The sequence below is a fragment of the Aotus nancymaae genome, unplaced genomic scaffold (assembly GCF_030222135.1).
Source record: "Aotus nancymaae isolate 86718 unplaced genomic scaffold, 86718_ANA_hifiasm-v0.15.2.pri h1tg000089l, whole genome shotgun sequence".
NCBI lineage: Eukaryota > Metazoa > Chordata > Mammalia > Primates > Aotidae > Aotus > Aotus nancymaae.
Genome location: NW_026988504.1, coordinates 24634848 through 24650598, shown reverse-complemented (window position 1 = coordinate 24650598; position 15751 = coordinate 24634848). Strand labels below are relative to the sequence as shown.

At 56.3% G+C, this 15751-nt stretch overlaps 3 protein-coding genes across 5 annotated transcripts in view; 1 reads left to right on the top strand and 2 right to left on the bottom strand.

Moving 5' to 3' along the window:
• Positions 1-107: 107 nt before the first annotated feature.
• KAT2A (lysine acetyltransferase 2A) lies at positions 108-7903 on the bottom strand. Its single transcript, XM_012444082.2, has 18 exons — positions 7502-7903; positions 7242-7365; positions 6764-6909; positions 6566-6655; positions 6090-6271; positions 5799-5990; positions 4854-4960; positions 4530-4640; positions 4300-4436; positions 4008-4216; positions 3662-3788; positions 2453-2563; positions 1903-2046; positions 1512-1626; positions 1375-1411; positions 1231-1294; positions 1012-1096; positions 108-854 (listed from the first exon to the last, which is right to left on the bottom strand). The coding sequence occupies exons 1-18, from the start codon at positions 7838-7840 to the stop codon at positions 661-663; spliced, it is 2514 nt and encodes an 837-aa protein (XP_012299505.1). The 5' UTR covers positions 7841-7903; the 3' UTR covers positions 108-660.
• Positions 7839-9856, top strand: HSPB9 (heat shock protein family B (small) member 9). The gene is made up of 4 exons (XM_012443789.2): positions 7839-7908; positions 8082-8241; positions 9087-9180; positions 9302-9856. Exons 1-4 carry the CDS (start codon positions 7839-7841, stop codon positions 9833-9835), a joined length of 858 nt encoding a protein of 285 aa, XP_012299212.2. The 3' UTR covers positions 9836-9856.
• A 1279-nt stretch (positions 9857-11135) lies between these two features.
• The window catches only part of RAB5C (RAB5C, member RAS oncogene family), a 29199-nt gene continuing 24583 nt past the window's right edge, over positions 11136-15751 (bottom strand). For all 3 annotated transcript variants that reach the window (XM_012444083.2, XM_064369580.1, XM_021673649.2), the window contains 4 exons: positions 14277-14428; positions 13893-14015; positions 12574-12667; positions 11136-12056 (listed from right to left, as the gene is read on the bottom strand). In XM_012444083.2, coding sequence (XP_012299506.1) covers positions 11941-12056; positions 12574-12667; positions 13893-14015; positions 14277-14428 — 485 coding nt within the window. In that variant the 3' untranslated portion in view covers positions 11136-11940. The remainder of the gene's footprint in view (positions 12057-12573; positions 12668-13892; positions 14016-14276; positions 14429-15751) is intronic.

The window sequence follows — 15751 nt, the reverse complement described above, 5'->3', positions numbered from 1 at the left end:
CACAGGACCAGGCCTGAGGCTTGCTGGGGAGGGCAGCCTCCAGCTCGTAAGAGATCATTGAGGGCAAAGGCGAGCCTGCTAAGACTGGGAGTATACCAAAGAAACAATTACACACAGAAATAAAAAGAGTTTTATTGTTCCCTCTGAGGGATTAATGCCAGGGAGTGAATGGTCCCCATACCCTCCAGCCCTGGGGGAGCCTGACAGAACAGTGCTGGGCAAGGCATGGCCCCTCCAGTCCGAGTGTCCGAGCTGGACTTCCAACCCCTGCAGCCATCACTCAAGCTAAAACGAGCAGTCCTGGTCCTCAGGGAAACAGCCACCTGGGCCAGGCCCAGGACTCCAAGCCTTCACAGCTCTTAGGGAACAGGTCTAGGGGCCACCACGGTTGGGCAAGGTCCATCCCCGGCCAACAGCCACTCTAGAGGAGCTGGGCCCAGACCCAGGAGACTGCTCACACACACAGTGACGGCTGGGACAGAGCTGCAGGCCTGGGGGTACCCGAAGGTCCAGAGAGGGCTACAGGATCGGGGCAGGAGGGCCCCTGGCTGGAGCGTCTCAAGCTGAGTTGGGTCCGTCGGGCCAGGGCACCCCCTAAGGATCAGATCAGAATCCGAGGTGGAGATGTTCCAGGTCACGGCTGCGGCCCAAAGCTGGGGCCTACTTGTCAATGAGCCCTCCCTCCTTGAGCTTGAAGTAGAAGAACTTCTCCAGGGCGCTGGCACAGCGGCAGTACTCGCTGTCGGGGGGGTTGTACTCGCGGCAGTTGGCGATGACCCGCTGCAGGTCGGCCACAAAGAGCTTCCGGGTCACGTAGTAGCGGCTTCGCAGGCGCTCAGTCATGGTCTTCAGGTCTGGGGTAGCAGGAGACGGAGCACAGCTTTAAGAGGGTGAGGGCTGCGGCAGGGTTGTCTGCCGGGGTGGGCCCCATGAGGCTGCAGGGTGCAGTGAGGGCAGGAGCAGGTGTGGGGACAGAAGAGGAGGGCAGGGGATGGAATGGAGGGTCCTCACCAATGGGGAAGCGGATGACCTCGTAGTAGTCAGGGGCCTCCGACTTCTTCACAGGCTCCATGAAGGGCCAGGCACTGGGGTGCGACTGGAGAGAAGAGCCCAGCTGGGGACAGCCCTGCTGCACCCACACCAGCCCGAGACCACCAGCCACCCTACACTGCATCAAGAGGCCACAGCAATTGGTGCAGGGGCCCTGGAAAGGAAACCCGCTCTCTTCACCTTGATTTGGGCCAGCAGGTTTTTGAGGGTTGTGTAGAGCTGGTCAGGGTCCTTCAGCTCCTTCCTGGGGCAAGAGACACCAAGTCTGAGGCTCCCAGTCCCTCTGCCCTCCCCCCAACCCAGCTCTCTTGACAAAACACTCACCCCTTCTCCTTCCCCAATGGCTTCCAGCCCGTCTCTCCTGCAAAGTGGGGAGGGGGAGAACATCCCTGAGAATGCCAGTCCACACCCCAAGCAGTGTGCCCCCCAACCCCTACCCCGCAACCCAGACCCCTGCTTACGAATGCCAGGGACGCTCTCCACAGGGATCTGCCTCACACCCTCCTTGAAGCAGCTGAGCCCCGGGTACACCTTGCGGATCTGGGCCTGTTTGCGTTCAATCAGCTTCTTGATGATCTGAGGGGAGGAAGGGTCTGAGGGGCAATTCCAGCCCCAGCAACAGCCCCCTCCAGGGGCCATGGTCGGAGCCATCAGCTGCACCCACCTGACTGCAACACCACCTAATCCAGCACCTTCCCTCGTTACTTCCCCAAAGGAGGCAGAGCAAGAACCAAGATCCCAGCCTGTGCCCTCCTCAGTCACACACACGCATGCACACATGGCATAGGTCTACACACGTGCGCTGGCTCTCCCCAGGCACATTCATGAAAATTCCACAGATGCGCACACCACCTCTTTCTGCTTCTTGATGATGTGGGACAGCTCCGTGTAGGGGATTCGGGGATTCAGCTCACACTCCATCAGTGTCGCTCCTTCGTAGTCCTTAATGTAGCCCAGGTAGCGGCTCTTGGGCACCTTGATGTCTTTGGAGAAGCCCTGGGGGATGGATGGTCATGACCCAGTCCATCTCTAAGTATTTCCCACCTTCTGCAGTCTCTCCCCTGGGAGCACCAGTGGTGCTTGCCATGTGCCACCTCCTGATCCTGAACCTCCTCCTGGGGCACTGTGAGGCTTCAAACTGTCCCTGGAAAGGTCCCAGGTCATCGCCCGCTCCCAACTCATCCCCAAGAGCCCCCCAGTTCCTCCAGCCTGTTCTACTGGCCCCACAGGGCCCCATTCTCTCCTGGGGCAGTGGCAGCAGAGGAAAGAAGGAAGAAAGGCATGGAGACTTCCCTGGCAGGTGTCAGGTGAAACAGGGGACACAAAGGGACTCCTACTCCATTAGACAGAATGATCCCAGGCTCCAGGCAAAGGACGGGTGTGGGGCGAGGCCACAGGTCACCTGCTTTTTGAAGTAGCCGATGGCGTACTCGTCAGCGTAGGTGAGGAAGTAGAGAATGTTGTGCTTGATGTGATACTCCTTCAGGTGGTTCATCAGGTGGGTCCCATAACCCTGTGGGGGAGGGAAGCAGGACTCACCAGGAGCAGAGGATGGGCCTGGTGCTGGAGAGGTCTCAGGAGGGCTGAGAACCCACAGTGGACAGGGCAGATTGGAAAGGAGGTAGGGAGAGTGAGAGCATCCAGGCACGAGGAAGAAAGGCAGCTGGCAGAGGAAGGAGAGTTTATGAGGAGAAAGGGAAGTCTGCGGGCTAAGCTCACTCTGGGTCAGGTGCTTGCTGTTTTACAGACCAATTCTCAAATTAACCCCAGAGGCAAGTATTACCACCTCTATTTTATAGAAGAGAAAACTGAAACTCAGCTACCTTAGGTAATGTGTTGACGGTCAGGCTGCCAGCCATGGCCCAAACACAACACGGGCCACTGATTCCCAGTCCTCGGGCCTCAGAGTTGGGGGAAAAGGGAGAGGGAATCACCAGCGGCAGGAGCAGGAGCAATGCCTCCCACAAATCAGGGCCAACGACGCACCACGCAGCTCTGGGGCACGTGACACACAGAACCAGACAGAGACCCTGCGCGTGGGTCTGTTGTGACAAAGGACAGAAGCCAAGACTATCAGCACAGGGCTACTGTAATAATTATTAGTTCGGCTGGGAGCAGTGGCTCACAACTATAATCCCAGCACTTTGGGAGGCCAAGGCAGGAGAATCACGAGGTCAGGAGTTGAAGACCAGCCTGAGCAACATGGCGAAACCCAGTCTCTAACAAAAATCCAAAAATTAGCCAGGTGTAGTGGTGCACACCTGTCGTCCCAGCTACTTGGGAGGCCGAGGCAGGAGGATCACTTGAGCCTGGGAAGTAGAGGTTGCAGTGAGCCATGATCTGCATTCTGGCCTGGGTGACAGAGAGAGACCCTGTCTCAAAAAATAAAAATAAAATAATGCATTCCCCCATGTATGTAAATGTTCTTGTACACCGAAGTGTGGCTGCTTCTCGGGCTCCATTTGGGAACAGGTGGTTTCCTAATCCAGTTATTAAAGCACGGCTGCCACCTTGTGGGGATGTGAGGAACTGGCCGCTAACTAAGAGAGGAGCAGGGGCTGCTGCATCTCATACATCCCGCTGGGGGCTGGAGCAAGGGAGCTGCGCTCACCTTGACCTGCTCATTTGAGGTGACCGCACAGAAGACAATCTCGGTGAAGCCCTGGGTGGGAAACATGCGGAAGCAGATGCCGCCGATAACCCGCCCGTCCTTGATCAAGGCCAGAGTCTTGTGCTTCCTAAGAGAGAGGGAGGCACATCACAGTCCCTGCCTGTCCCCTTCAGAGCCCTGGAAGTCTGAGCTGTAGTCAGGGTTGGGCAGTGAGAAGTAAGAATGCTCCAAGGTTGAACCTCACAAGTGGGGAGAAGGGGATCCCCAATTTTGAGGAGTGAGGAGGTGGAGGAGGAAGGGCTCCTAGGTGTGCTGCCCTGGGGGAGGGGCTCTGCGGGGGACGCACGGGTCAAAGACGAGGCGGGCGATGTACTCCTTGGGCATGCGAGGCAGTTGGTGGGAAAAGACATTCTGCAGCCCCACGAGCCACAGCAACACCCGCCGGTTGGCCTTGGGCGTCAGCGAGTTGCCGATGACGTGGAACTCGATGATGCCTCGGCGCTCCTCCAGGCGGGCCGTCTCATCCCGGGCTGCATTGGCTGACAGCAGGCTCGTCTAGGCAGAGAGGAGGGGCAGTGGGCCGGGGTCTCAGGTTGGTGGGGGGGTCCCCCAGCTGGTCAGCAGGTCAGGCTGCCCACCTCAGGCCCCAGCATGGCAGCAGGGTCGGTGATGGTCAGCATGACCTCGTTGACCAGCTCCATGGGGATGTCACCCATCACGCGGAGGCGCTTGGCATCCTCCAGGGTCAGGTTCTCCGGGAGCTTCCTCTTCTCGCCTATGGGGGAGGTAGGCAAAGTTGTCCAGGAACAGTAAAAAAGGTTTGGGGAGGGGTGAATGAGGGTCAGAGGTCAGGGGTTGAGTATCCCACCTGGCATAGGCTCGGCCCCTGCGGAATCCAGACTCAGGGAGCTGTTGCTGCCCCCACCCATGCTGGGGCTGAAGATGGGGGTACTGGGAACAACCGCTGCACTGACTGTAGCTGAAGAGGTGGGGGGGGGAGGGGGGAGAGGGAGAGGGGGAGAGGGAGAGGGAGAGGGAGAGGGAGACATAGATCAGGGACAGGGGGTTGCAGCTGTTGGCAGATCCCTCAATGGGATCCAGACCCTCCAGCTCAGCTGAGCCCTCTTCCACCCCGGAGGCTTAGCTCAGCCAGGGAGGCCAGAGACCCTACGGAGCATACCATGGCACATACCTGGCCGGGGCACCAGCTGTGTCCCCTCTGAGGGTGGCATGGTGAAGCCCGACTCCCAGATCGGAGAGTTTGCCCCATAGATCTCCTCCTCCAGCATGGACAGGAATCTGTAGGGAGGACACAGTCTGTCCCACAACTCTATCCTCCAAGCGTGCAGCCTGGGCCAGGCAGCAGAGGGACTGGAGGCTGGTCAGAGACAGACCCTGCTCTTAGGGAACTGGGGGCCTCAAAGAGGAGACAGTCCCTGCCTTCTGGGAGCCTCCAATTGAAGGTAAGAGGATAGGACACATCCAGGACAGAGATCAAAGAGGCTCAGTTTCACCATGCTGGGCAGCACAAGGAGACAGGTCGGAGCTGATGTCATCCTGTGCTGTGTGGCCAGGCAGGACACCTTGTCACCCTGAGTCCCCTCACTGCCCTCAGTATCAAAATGGGCTCAGACTCCACCCCACCTTGCCATTTTTTGTTCCCACCTGGTGGCAGGGGGCACTAGAGAGCCAGGATTAGTCAGTAAGGCTTTTTGAACAGGGGAGTTATGACCCAGATTTTAAAAGGTGTGGCCAAACAGAAGAACACGGTACAGAAAAGACCAGAACAGGAGTGGAAATGGGTTTCACTTCAAGCGTAAGCTCTGCTTTCTTGGAGAGCTGTGCAGGGAAGGAGTCTGAGGCTGTGTCCAGGCCCCCATGGGAAATAATTAGTAACGTCTACCAGGGCGTGGGGTGAGGGGGCAGCGTTAGCTCGGGCCATGTACCTGCCATCCCCAGACTAGTACTAGCAAGTTGCTTCTGGGCCATGGGCAAGTCTGCCAGGTAGACGCCCAGATCCCAGAAGGCCCATGGAGGGAGAGGAGGGACCAATCCAGGAAGCCTTCCTGGAAAAAAGGGGACAACAGGGAGGAAGTGAACTTGGTGCCAAATCCTGATAGGCCAGAAGGAGCCTTACTTGGGGAAGTGAGTGAGGATGAGGGTCCTCTTCTCCGGCACCAATTTGTCCTTCTCCACTCGGAACTTCTCCAGCAGCTGCCGGCGGGTGACAGTGAAAATGGACCGGAGAAGGCTTCGCCCAAAGACATGAGTGGTTTCATAGCGAGGCAGGCTGTCGCAGCTCTGGGGCACGTGGCAGTAACAGAGCCATCTAGAGTAGGGGGCAGAGGGGAAACAGGTGAGGGCGGAAACCACTGAACCCAGGCTGAGCTTGCAAGCCTGTCCCGACGCTGCCCCCAGCTGAACCTACCTGGTGTAATTGACCTTATAGGTAGCCACGTCCTCAGCCTGAGACCTCTGCCGAAACTGGGCAGGTGTCTCAAGCTTCCAGTAGTTAAGGCAGAGCAAGAACATCTTTGAGAGCTCGAACATCGTCTGCCGCTCCCGGGGAGCCAGGTGACTAAACTTGTACTGCACAAAGTTCAGCACACCCTGAGAAGGGGTAAGTGGGGACAAAACCAGGAATGAAGTGTGACCAGCCCGCAGGGCCTTCTTAGACAAAAGAAGATGCTTCCTGAGGCCAGGGACAAGGGTCTCCCCTCTCTCTCAGGTGCTCTCTATAGAGAAGCTCTGCCCCCTCCCTACAGCACCGAGGTTAGCACAAAACACCCTCCCTTCTCTGAACCTCTCCCATGTTCTCAGCTTGAGGATGAAGAACACAGGCTCCCCACTCCTCCAAGCTGTCCCCAATTCTCCTATCCCCTAACTCCAATTCCCCTATCCCACCTGCTCAATATTAGGTTTCTCAAATGGGGGGCTGCCCAGGGACCCCTCCACCACGGGCCGGGTCATCTGCAGGATGCATTTCCGCAGGAGCTGGAGAGAAGAGGAAGGGGAGGAGGGGGGAGCGGGGCAGAGCTACAGACAACCCCTCAAGGCCCCACCTCCTTCACCCACTCACACCCTCCTTAGGTGGAAGCTCACCTTGAAGAGGTAGAAATAGACCTGCTTGGTGTCTGTGTCCTCTTCCTTGTGAACAGACATGAAGAGATTCTCCACGTCTACCACCATCCCCAGCAGTCGGTTTATCTCATCCTCTGACACATTCTCCAAGTGGGATACGTGGTCAGCTGCAAGACAGGTGGCAGAGTTGGGAAAAACTGATAGAAGAGAGCAACAAGGCTTCTTGCCCCTCTTCACAGCCAACCAAGATACACACTCCGTCCCTCCAACCAGTGACCAACAGTGAGATTGACTGCTCTGATATCAACCGTTGGGTTGCCCGGACCTGTTCTGGGCTGAGGTTTCCTCTCTCCTTTCTTGATGCATGCATACCCCCAACCCAATCCCTCCTTAGGAAGCATCTTTGATTTTTTCAGAGATGAGGCTTTGTGGGACTTGTCACCCTGTCCAAGCAGGACCCTGCACCTGCCCCCAGCTCCAAGGGCGCTGCCTGCCTTACCCAAGGGGTGCTCACAACTGCGGCACAGCTCACTGAGGTTGGCAGCTGGCTGCTGCAGATCCATGCGGGGTGCAGTGGGGGGCTTGGGGTTTTTCCAGCCATTACACTTACAGGTTTCATTGGCCTGGAGGCGGAAGGATCGGTCAGTGACCTATACCTCTGGGGCAAGAGCCGTTCCGCAGCCAGAGCTTTGACCCCATTCCCACCCGAGCCCAGGGATGCCCCAAGCCCCGCCCCTTCACCCCAGGCCCCGCCCCCACCTTGCAAGCCGAGAAGACCCCTAGCTTCTCTAGCTTCTTGGCGCGCGGCAGCCCCCGGACTTGCGCCTTCCTCTGGCTAGCGCGCTGCTGCTGGCTCAGGCCAGGTCGAGCCGGATCCCCCCCGCTCCCGGCCCCCCCACTTCCTACCCCGGGCCCCCCAGTCCCTGTGCTCCCGGCTGGGGCTGCAGCTGGAGCAGGGGCTGGTGCCGGAGTGGGAGTCGGAGTCGGGGCTGAAGCCGGGCTGGGTGCAGGAGTCGGAGTTGGGGCAGGGGCTGGGGACTGAAGGGGCCGGGGCTGCGCAGCCGGGGCCGGGGTCGGGGCCTGGGAAGGTTCCGCCATGGCCTCCCCCGCAGCGGAGAGCGGCGCCGCGCTCCCAGCCCTAGGGCCGCATGGGCAACCGGCGCTCAGTACGCAGGAGTCGCTGCGCGGCGCACGACGGGAGTTGTAGTCTTCCCGCTCTGTTCCCCCACTGCCTTTAGCTTCCAGACTATTCTGTCCTGTCTCTTGGTCCCTGACGGCCAAGTGAGGCCTGAGCGAAAGCCCCACATTGACCCCTCTTCACTTCTAATCTCTTTTAAAGGCGTCCTGGCGAGTCACGATGGCTGTTCTCTTGGGGACAAGGAGTCTTGGGAGAATCGTGGGATCTGCCTCTTCCCCGAGCCTCTCTACCACTTAACCCTCTCCCCAACTCCTGCACAGGCCCTGCCTCACGCGGCTCCGGACACGGAATTGCAGCTGCGGTAGAGATGAGATGTAGCAACAGTTCTGCAGCAGTGTGGTGGTGACTTGGGTACGTTCTCTTCCTGACATTCACCTGCATCCTTTTGTGTGCTTTTCTGTATGTATGTATTTAATAGTATCGCTCAACAAAGGGAGTTTATCAGGCCAGGTGGCTGGCTCACGCAGGAGGATCGCTTGAGCCCAGGAGTTCGAGACCAGGCTGGGCAACAGAGGGAGACTCCCATCTCTACAAAAAACAAAAAAATAAAGTTTATAGGCTGGTGAGGTGGCTCACGCCTGTAATCCCAGCACTTTGGGAGGCTGAAATGGGAGGATCGCTTGAGCCTAGTAGTTCCAGATTAGCCTGGGTAACATTACGAGACCCCTGTCTCTTAAAAAATAAAGTTGATCAAATAACAGCACCAGAGCCATAGCTGTGGTCACGATGGTCACCAAGGCTACTGAGGTGGAGGATCAGGCAGAGGAGAGCTAGGTCTTTGTGCACTGAGAGCTGCTCTCCTGAAGCCCCAACTGCGTCTTCATCTTTGTGGCCCCAGAGCCCAGAACCCAGCTTGCCGCAACATGAAGCCCTGGGAGCGGATTTATTAAGGCAGCCGGAGAGACCAGTCTGCCTCCTCGTCCCACGTGTCGCGTGGAGTTGTGGGTGGTCAGGGAGAGGCAGGGTGGATGACCCGGGAAGGCCGCCCTCCTCTGGCTCTGTCTGGGAACAATCCTTGCCCCAAGTCTGGTCCTTAGAAGGCAAGACAGCCCCCTTCCAGCTAGCCAGTGGATCAGTCTGCTGCTGGCTGCGGCGGGGTCCGGCTCCCTCCGATCTGGCCTGGTTGTGGATCCAGTTCCTTCACAGCCCCAGACCCACTGACAAGGTGGGGAAAGGCGAAGAAAGGGTCAGGGTCTGGGATGAGAGCAGCTGCCTGGCGCTGACAGTCTTGCTCTTGGTGGTAAGATGGGCGTGGCTGACCTCGAACTCCGCCTGCTTTTGCAGAAGCGAAGGGAACCGAGCGGAGCCGAGCTCAGCTAGGCCGTGCGAGGTCCCTCCTCTCCTGGGGTCCTCGCGCCTAGCTCTGCGCTCGGAGCCTCGAGCCTTTGGACAGCAGTTGGTTGCTCACTCGGATACAGAGGGTCGGTAACACTTTCTCCAACGAGAGCCGGGTGCCATCCCGGTGTCCCAGCGTGGCCCTCGCTGAACGGAACCAGGCGGCCACACTGCCGGTGCGGCTGCTCAAGCACAGCCCAGCAGCTCAGGAGGACAAAGACCATGCCAGAGACAGTTTCCAAATGAAGATGGATGCCCGTGGCTTTGCCCCGGAGGAGCTGGTGGTGCAAGTGGATGGCCAATGGCTGATGGTGACCGGACAGCGGCAAATGGAGGGCAGTGACCCGGAAAGGGGCAGTTACGGCATGTCACAGAAGATGCACCGGAAAACGCGACTCCTGTCCAACCTGAATCCCACCGCCATGACCTGCTGCCTGACCCCCTCCGGCCAGCTGTGGGTCAGAGGCCAGTGTGGGGCACTGGCTCTCCCTGAAGCCCAAACAGGACTGTCCCTGAAACTCAGCAGCCTCGGCTCTAAGGCTTCCAAGCTGACCCAGTAAACAATAACCCTGTGTGCAGCAGCCTGGGTGTCCGTTGTCTTTTCTGGGGATGGGGTGAGAGGTAGAGGGAGTGGAGGCACAGGAGGCAGGAAAGGCACCTCAAGGTGGTGGTCCACCAAGAATCAGGCCTCTGTGGGTGGTCCACTTGAGGCCAGGAGTTGGAGACCAGCCTGGCCAACATGGTGAAAGCACATCTCTACTAAAAACACAAAATTAGGCATGGTGGTGTGCACCTGTAATCCCAGCTACTGGAAGCTGAAGCAAGAGAATTGCTTGAATCTGGGAGGTGGAGGGAGATTGCAGTGAGCCAAGATCCTACCACTGCACTCTAGCCTGAGCGAGAGTAGGACTCTGTCTCAAAAAATAAAAGGCCGCGTGCAGTGGCTCATGCCTGTAATCCCAGCACTTTGGGAGGCCAAGGCGGGCGGATCACTTGAGGCCAGGAGTTTGAGACCAGCCTGGCCAACATGGTGAAACCCCACTCTACTAAAAATGCAAAAATTAGCTGGGCGTGGTGGTAGGCACCTGTAACCCCAGCTACTCAAAAGCCTAAGGCAGGAGAATGGCTTGAACCCAGGAGGCAGAGGCTGTAGTGGGCTGAGATGGCCCCACTGCACTCCAGCTTAGGTGACAGAGACTCCATCTCACCAACACGGAGAAATTGGAGGGGAGTGTGGCCCTAGCTGAGCAGGAGCTCCAGCAGGGAGCAGCAGAGAGCTGAGAGTGTCCACACCTGACTCCAGAACCAGTAGAGAGCTGGGTTGGGGCAACTTGGATCTGGTGTTGGGGGTGCTGTGGACAGAGGTGGTGAGGAAAGCCAGGGGCTGCAGCCTTGGCCTTAAGACCAGTCCAGCACTCCAGGGGCTGCTGAGATTCCTTCCTCTTCGGGAAGAGAGTGAGAGGATTCAGACCCTCACAGGCTTGGTAAAGACCAACCAAAACACCCAAAGAGATTGCTTCTGGTGTTTCAGAGACTACTGATCATCAAATACAGACCGCATATCACCCCAGCATGATCTGGTAGGTGGTAGAGGGGGAGGGAGTGGTAGAGAAGTGAACACAGGCCCTGAAACTTCAAACTTGGTCAGCCCTGGTTAGTTTTACCCTACCCCTGCCCCATCAGAGCTGCTAACAGTAAGAGCCTCTTTCTCTTGGTCACCATGACCACCAGCATTCCCGCACATTTGAGGGGAAGCTTTTGTTTAACCAGATTCAGTGGTTCATTTTAAATCAACTTCAAGTAAACTAGAGAGGGCATGGTCTGATAAACTCTGCCAGAGAAAGACAAGGAAGACAAGTGTGAGGTCGATCGGCTGACTATATTGACAAGATACTGATTGGTTACATGTTGAAGAAAACATACAATACAAAATACAGAAAAAGTTGGTTCCGTCCCCTCCCACTCCCCCCCTTACCCACCCACCCCCAAATACTCATCATCGTGATTTGGTCAGAACAGGGCTCAGAGCCAGAGGTCGGGGTGACCGAGAGTGGAGGGGCTGTGGGAAATGGATTTGTGGCTGTCACGATAATGCTGTGATAATGCTGTGCTTCCCCAGCAGGGAGGCGGGGGCAGGGAGGGGGCTGCAGGCTGATGACAGTCAGCTGAGGGAAGAGCTGCCACTCCCTTCCCAAGCCCCTTCCCAAGGTCCGCCCCACTGCCCAAACCCAAGACCACTCCGAACAGGATGAGGATGTGGATGCTCTTGCTGGGTCCGCTGTTCCGCAGGAAGGAAAGAAAGTGTAGCTGCTCTGACCCCGCTGTCCCCATATACAAGGGTGGCGAGGGGGACAGGAGCATGTGGCTACTCCCAGCAAGGGAAAGTGAGAGAGCAGTAGAAAGGGGAGGAAGTGGGAAGAGCAGAAGATCATATATATTAAAAAAGTGACTTAAGACTTAAAATTGAATTAGTATTTGTACAGAAAGGTGCAGGTGGAATACCTCACTCCAGCCTATGATCAAAATTATATGAAGAAATCATGGTGGACCCCTCCCCCCTGCCCCCCCAGTGGTGGCCCGAGTCGTTAAGTGCGATTGGTTAGAGTGGATTCCAGTCGGGTCGTTCAGGCGGAGGAGGTGGGGGCAGCGGGCAGGCAAGGGGGGCTCAGTTGCTGCAGCACTGGCTCCGGCTGGCTGGGTTGCTCTCCTGGAGGTCCACACCTCGGTTTCGGCCTGGAGCACCAGCTGCATTCTGGGGCTCGTTCTTGGGAAGCTTCTTAGCTGTTTGGAAGTGGGGGAAAGTACATTTGTAGAGGGTACACCAATAACTCTCCCACTTCCACTGGAGCAGATCCTGGCCTTTACACCCCATAAGTGACAACTAACATATTGAGGGCTTCTATGTGTTTTTAGGAAACTGCAGCAAGGAAAGGTAAAATAACTTGCCCCAAACCACAGAGCTAATGAGTAGTAGAGGCAGGATCTGCAACCCAGGCAGGATGATTCCAGAGCCAAATGAGCTAAAAACTCCCAGGAAGTGGGCAGGGGTAGTGATGGCAGGCTCGGAAATGGGTGGCAGGCGAAAGGGTCAGAGAGTGAAATGTTGAGACTTTGACCCAGGCTTCAGGAACTTATGAGGTGAATAACCAACATCTACAACTGGGAGTCAGGTGAGGATGAAAACAATTTTATCAGAAGGTTAAAAGTGGTGAAGGGACCCCCACAGGCCCACTCCAGGACAGCAGACTAGTGATATGCCCTTGGTGTGGCAGAGAGGAGGGGAGGAGAAGCAACTTACCTATTGCCATGAAAATTTCATTCACATTCATGGCAGTCTTTGCTGATGTCTCCATAAACAGCAAACTATTGTCGTCTGCATAGGCTTGTGCTTCCTGATTCGGATGGAGGTGAGAAAGTAGGTGAGAGGAAATGGCAGGGGCCAGGGCCCAGGATAAAAACCTTCCCTGTTTGAGTGCCTCATCATAATAGAGATCAGCTGGACAAACTGATCAGGGTTTGCCCGGTCATGTACAGCACCTCTCAGCTCACAACCATGGGCAGATGTCTTACTCAGGTTTCCCTAGGTCCACGCTACCTTCCTGCCCTTCAAAATCCCTAGGCTAGGAAATACTTCTAGAAAATTATCCTACAAATACACTTGCATGTTTGCACAAAAGCACACAAGTACGTGGATGTCTACTGCGGCACTGTTTTCAGTCTTTTTGCAATTATTAGGGACTGGTAAAAATTATCATATACAGTATGTATAGCACACTGCCATCCATGTAAAGAAAGGGATTAAAAACTATGTGCATATTTCTGGAAGGACAAGAAATGGAAAATTACAGAAAGAAAAGTTGAGTTTCTAGGGTTAGCAAAGACTAAAGTACTTCTTCTTTCTTTTTTTTGGAGACAGAATCTCACTGTGTTGCCCAGGCTGGAGTACGGTGGCACAATCACTGCTCATTGCAGCCTCAACCTCCTGGCCTCCAGTGATCCTCTCCACCTCAGCCTCCTGAGTAGCACACCACCATGCCTGGCGAACTTTTGTATTTTTTGTAGACACAGGGTCTCACCACATTGCCCATACTGGTCTTGAACTCCTAAGCTCAAGTAATCCTCCTGCCTCAGCTTCCAGAGTGTTGGGATTACAGGCGTGAGCCACTGCACCTGGTGTTATTTTGTTTTGTTTTGTTTTTTAAGGAGATGGGGCCTGACTCTCGGGCATGCTGGAGTGCAATGGCACAATCACTGCAGCCTTAAACTCCTGGGCTTAAGCAATTCTCTTGCCTCAGCCTCCCGAGTAGCTGAGACCATAGGTGTGTGCCACCAAGCCCAGCTAAATTTTAAATCCTTTGTAGAGGCAGAGTCTTACTATGTCACCTAGGCTGGTCTCGAACTCATGGCCTCAAGTGATCCTGCTACCTCAGCCTCCCAAGGCATTATAGACAGGAGCCATGATGCCCATTAGGCCCATGCTTGAGGCATGACAGGACAGTAGATGGAAGCTTCCCTGTTGCCTCCTAGCACGGCCCTTCCCAAAGCCCCTGAGCAGCCTGGGTGAGGCCAGGGGGAGCTGCTTCCTCCACTCGTTCCCCAAGTCCATTGTCTCCCCACCTGGAATTCCACGGCTCTCTTGCTGGCCAGGTCTGCCTTGTTACCCGCAAGTGCAATGACAATGTTGGGGCTGGCCTGCCTCTGTAGCTCCTTCACCCAGTTCTTGGCCCGTGCAAATGTATCCTGAGAAGACAGGGACAGAATGTCAAAGGGACAGAGAAGGCATTCAGCCCAAGGCCACCCACTAGAGACTTGCAAGCTGGCACAGCCAAATTAAGACATTGCCACCTAAAGATTCTGGCACAATGTCCCCAAATAGGAAATCTGCCAACCCCCCAGCCAGCAACAGAAGGTTAAAAGGCCTGAAATCCGGGCTTTGATAACCCAATCCCTGGGACTTGGAGAAGATGAAGGGCAGAGGAAGAAGCAAGGGGAAATGTTTACTGTGTTGGTGATGTCATAGACCACGATGGCAGCCTGGGCCCCCCGATAGTACATGGGGGCCAGGCTGTGATACCGCTCCTGTCCAGCTGTGTCCCAGATCTCAAACTTGACTGTTGTGTCGTCCAGGCAGACGGTCTGTGTGAGGAAGGCCGCTGAAAGAGAAAAGGAGCGTCCAAGGACAACAGTGAGTTAGAAGCCACCCCACACATTCCCACGGTTGCTTCTAGGCCCTGGCACTCAGAAGCCCACCGCTGAGATGGGCACAGAGAACCCCCAACCCAGGAGCCAAAGCAGGCCTGAGCAGGCTGGTGGAGTTTAGATTTTTATGTATGTGTCTGGGGGATGGGGTCTGCACAGGCTTTACAGACCCAGCCCAGGCAAGGGCAGAAGAAGGGACACCTGCATGCATTGAGCCGTCTCAGGAGCACTCTCTGAAGAGGAACGCAGCAGGGGCAGGAGAGGGGATGCCCAGGGGAAGCCTCACTCCAAGCGCCCTCAGACCTCCTCCTCCTGCCACTTGAGAACAGACCAGCTGGGAACCTCTCCACCCCTCAGTTTGCTCCAGTGCAGGGGTGTTGATGACCTTGGGTTTCTGAGGACGTTCTCACACACTTAGCTATGCCGGGGAAGTACACACTACTCCACTGCCAGGCTGAGGCTGGGTGGCCAGCTTCCCAACCACCCCTGCCACCTCCAGGCACTCCAGCTAGACACCGCCCCCAGCTCTGACCCAGACCCGTTCCTGTATGGCCACCCTGTGATCTGACCTTCAGGGAACATGGTGACTCCTTCTTAGACAGGGCAACGCGGGGTGCTTGTACACATACTTCAAAGGAGGAGTCCCAGAGTTGGGACAGACAGTGAAAGGCCCCTTTGCCCCTGGACATAGCAGAGGACCCCAGATAGCCATGTGTAGAAGACTGCTTTCCTGGTCTGCCCTCCCCCAGCTCACTGAGGGACTTGGGACACTGCCTCACTTCCCCTCTCCAGCTCCTGACCCAAGTGCTGAGGAGGCAGCAGGGAGATTGCTGACACAGCTCATTTGTTTCCAGCTGCCTGGAAACCTCCTACCAACCAAGAGAGTAGAGAACGGATGACTCAAGGCCAACACTGGTCCCAGCTTCTTGATGTGTGTGCTAGCCATGAAGGCAAGAGGCTGAGGCCAGACCCTCACTCACATCCTAAATGCTGACCACCGGAGAATCAACAACAGGCTATGAGCTCCAGAAAGGAGAAAGTCAGCTTCAGAAACGCCCATCTATCACCAGCTCTGACTTACCAGGCCGTTCCTACTAGAAGCGGGAGAGGCCAGGGCACATGGCCCACCCATTACAGTAAGAAGGGGCCTGAGAGATACAGAGCCAGCCTCTCCCTCCCTGGGGCTGGGGCAGTGGAAGGGCCTCAGTCAAGGCCACACAAAATCAGGAAGAGGCAGAAACAGGATGGGAAGCTAGCTTTCCACTCCCAGCTAATGC

Bases quoted from the DNA above. Each gene is read 5' to 3' on its own strand.
- HSPB9 (XM_012443789.2), top strand. From the start codon at position 7,839: ATGGCCTCCCCCGCAGCGGAGAGCGGCGCCGCGCTCCCAGCCCTAGGG. The intron at 7,909-8,081 runs GTACGCAGGAGT...TCTCTTTTAAAG, and splicing joins GCATGGGCAACCGGCGCTCA to GCGTCCTGGCGAGTCACGAT. The intron at 9,181-9,301 runs GTAAGATGGGCG...CCTCGCGCCTAG, and splicing joins TGACAGTCTTGCTCTTGGTG to CTCTGCGCTCGGAGCCTCGA.
- KAT2A (XM_012444082.2), bottom strand. From the start codon at position 7,840: ATGGCGGAACCTTCCCAGGCCCCGACCCCGGCCCCGGCTGCGCAGCCC. The intron at 6,656-6,763 runs GTGAGCTTCCAC...TCTTCTCTCCAG, and splicing joins TCTATTTCTACCTCTTCAAG to CTCCTGCGGAAATGCATCCT. The intron at 1,097-1,230 runs GTGAAGAGAGCG...TCTTCTCTCCAG, and splicing joins ACCTGCTGGCCCAAATCAAG to TCGCACCCCAGTGCCTGGCC.